The sequence below is a fragment of the Uloborus diversus genome, chromosome 9 (genome assembly GCF_026930045.1).
Source record: "Uloborus diversus isolate 005 chromosome 9, Udiv.v.3.1, whole genome shotgun sequence".
Classification (NCBI taxonomy): domain Eukaryota; kingdom Metazoa; phylum Arthropoda; class Arachnida; order Araneae; family Uloboridae; genus Uloborus; species Uloborus diversus.
The window spans coordinates 63,220,538-63,224,107 of NC_072739.1; the positions used below are offsets into that span (position 1 = coordinate 63,220,538).

General features: G+C 32.6%; 1 protein-coding gene across 1 annotated transcript; it reads left to right on the plus strand.

Annotated features, from left to right (window-relative positions):
* Window positions 1-569: 569 nt before the first annotated feature.
* Window positions 570-1,427, plus strand: LOC129230269 (phosducin-like protein). Its single transcript, XM_054864668.1, has one exon. The coding sequence runs from the start codon at window positions 570-572 to the stop codon at window positions 1,425-1,427; it is 858 nt and encodes a 285-aa protein (XP_054720643.1).
* Window positions 1,428-3,570: the final 2,143 nt, after the last annotated feature.

Sequence of the window (3,570 nt, forward strand, 5' to 3'; positions counted from 1 at the left end):
ACGGTGGCGGTTTAAAGGGATAGACTGACAGAAATAGAAGTTTAGATGTTGATATTGGCTTGAATGTTGGTGAATATTGTTAATGATTTGAATTATTATTCGACTGTAGTACTTTCGGGGAGTCTTTTGATTCTTTTCATCTTCTGAAGGACTTATTTTCTACGAAAGTATTACCTACATCATTTCACAACTTCATTAAAAGGCTTAATTGTAGCTTGAGAAAAAATTTTTTGGTTAAATTGAAAATTACTCAATATTTTAAACCAAATTGGCCTTCTTACAATCATATTTTCGTTTCATTATTAACAAATGTCTTCCTCCATCACAGTCCATTGTTGTATCATTAACTGCTACTTCAACTTTTGTTTCTACTGCTCGTTTTGTTTCCGTCGGCTCGCAGTTTTAATAAACGAAGTACGTTTCTATAAATCGACTTTCTTTTTCCCAAAAAGGCTTTAAAGTCTTCTTAATTGCCATTAATAGACAGGTAAGGCTTATTATTTTTTGGTATTCGTTGTATTTTTACGCGCCAAAGTTCGAAATCTGAAAATAAATTTTTTTCTTAAAGCATGACTACACTGGATGATAAGTTATTAGGTGAAAAAACTCATTACTATTGTAGCAGTAGCAGTGAGGATGAAGGAGAAGAAGAATCTAACAAAGTTTCTCAAATTGCGAGCCCAACATTCATTCCTTCTCAGGAATTGAACGAATGGGATGGTTCTGCTGCAAATACTGGCCCTAAAGGAGTCATTAAAGATTGGCAAAGGTACAAACAGTTAGAAACGGAGAAGCGTGAGGAACAAGATCAAGAAAAACTGGCATTAATGAAAAAACTCTCTCTAACTTGTCAATCTGTTAAAGATGAAGAAAAATTACAACGCCAGGAAGAAGACTTGGAGAAAGAATTAGCTGAGCTGTTCGATGATAAAATATTAGAAGAATTTAAACTCATGCATATGCAACAGATGATAAACCAGCATTGTAAATCTTCAAAATATGGCAGTGTATTTGAGATCAACAGCGGACAAGAGTATTTGGATGCTATTGATCAAGCTGAGAAATCAACAACTGTTATTATGTACATATACAGCGAGCGGGAAAAAATTAATAAACTGATGCATCAAAGTGTGCAGATTCTTGCAATAGATTATCCTGAAGTAAAATTTTGCTGTGTAGAAGTGTCTGTCGCGGGGTTAAGCAGACACTTTGAAAGGAAAGGTGTTCCTGCTATTCTTGTGTACAAAGGTGGTGTTCTTATGGGGAATTTTGTTCGTATTACTGATGAATTGGGTGATGAATTTGTTACTTCAGATTTAGAAAATTACCTCTTGGAACATGGTATGTTGCCTGACCACAGTCTATTGTTCTCATCCTTAAGGAAAGCTGCAAATGACGATAAAAATGATGACTCGGATTCTGATTAGTTTGAGTTTGAAAAATTGTGTTGTATTATGCATCGCATTTTTGAAGGATCAAGTTTGATATCTTTTTCATACCTTTAACTTATAATCTTTTCATTATAGGGAGGTAGGGTATGTTGGACCGTGGGGCATGTTGGACCGGTCTCAATTATTTTAATGTTATTAATATTTTTTATTTTATTTTATGACCAGCAAATAGCACCTATGGTCCTACAAATCCTATAATGAAATCACGTGGTACAGTTAAATTGAACAAATTTTATTCCAGAAAGTGTTATTTCAGTAGTCCTGAGTAATTTTCAGAAAACTTTATTTTTATTAATGGTTTTTATCAAGATTGTGGGAAAAAATGGAACTACTTTCTTAAAGTAAGCACTTTAGTACAATATAATTGGCATTTTTTCCATTTTTTGTCAAAAAGAAAAAAATTATGACATCACTTTTTCAGACCAAGAAGGTGTGGTAGGATGGTCCACTCTTTGTAGGGCATGTTGGACCCAACAAATCTACCCCACATAATTTTAAAACTTTTTTGCTTGTAAATCTTAATAATTATAACAACATTCTATGATATTTTTCATTTGATTTTCAAAAAATAATTGCATACTAATGGTGAGTGCTTATTGCTGTTTTTAAATAAGTATGATTTATCGAAATATCAATTTAATAGTTTATAATTGCTCTCGAAACTTAATATTTTTCCTCTACACACAACAGAGAATAAGGTAGTTACAAAGTTTAATAGTATTTACCCTTAAAATTGTAACAAATGTTGTTTGAGTTATGTGGTCCAACATGCCCCACCAGTCAGACCAACGTACCCCACCCATGGGGCACGTTGGTCCACTTTACGAGGTTCCGTTAAAAAGTTAATATATAAAAAAAAGTTTATCAATTCAACACTTCCAAAATGAACTGTGGTGTTGAGAAGTGTTTAGTGAAACCTATTGTAGGAAATCGAACTAATCATTAAATTTTTTGATGAGATAAAAAATAATAAGTAAAAAAGCAGACCAACGTGCCCCACTTCTCATTATATCTTTTTTTTTTTTTTTTTTTTTTGTCGCATTTTAGGCTGGTTTATCATGTAACTGAGTTTTGAGAAATATATTTTGAAATGATGATTTAAGATGTTTATAACATATATAGGGACGGTCAGGGCTCAACAGACCATGGGGCACATTGGACTGGTATACAATTAGTATGTTAAGTCTTACAATCACATGGTACAGTTATATACTTACTTGCAACTTAAGTTGATAGTGATGTCACAACGCGTGGAAGAAAAAAACAAGTTAACAGATAAAACGTCATACTTACTAGTGAATAAGAGGAGGTTGCTACCTGTCTATCAGCTGCTATTGGCTGGCGGGTTTGATTCAAGTAAGTAAAATGCTCTGTGCTGCTTCGCTGGTAAAATTGAAAGTATTTAACAATTGACAGAAATTATGACAAAAAAATGTTTCGTATGCATTAGTTTAACTAACTAATCCGATTTCTAAAGAAGAGCGTAATTTCGCCCTGATATCGGACAAGGCGCCAGGAACTATTTCCTTCGCTTGGCCTCAGCTCATTTCTCCAGCTTGCTGTCGAGTATAGGTTGAACAACTTTTATTTCAAAAACAAATTTTCTTGATGTTTTGGCAGTGCTAAGTGACTTTCATATGTCTGCAACTTAATTTGTTTTGATGGTTTTCATGAAAAATGGAATCATAAATTGAATTTCTCTCCTTACACAAGTTTTTTTAGTTCGTAGTTATTTGTAGATTCTTTATTTTTTGGTTGTAAAGAAAGAAGTTTTGACAGCATTATTTCAGACCTAGAACCCAGGGTACATTGGTCCATTTTTAGAAAACCCACAAAAAAAAAAAAAGAAAAAAAGAAAAAAAGAAAACTTTTAGAAGAATTAAGAAGTCAATATTCTACTATTATAGCAACAGTAAGTTGATGAAGACCCAAGTTATGCTAATTCTTCAGAAACTGTAGATGATTCTGGCATAAATAGTGCTAAGTTGGTCAGTTTAACATTTTAATATGTTATATTGATCTTTGAAATTTGTTTTTTAAATTCTAATCACAAAACTAAAAAGTTAGTAACGATATTGCACGATGTTTACCATTAAAATTGTAACAAGTTGCTTTTGTA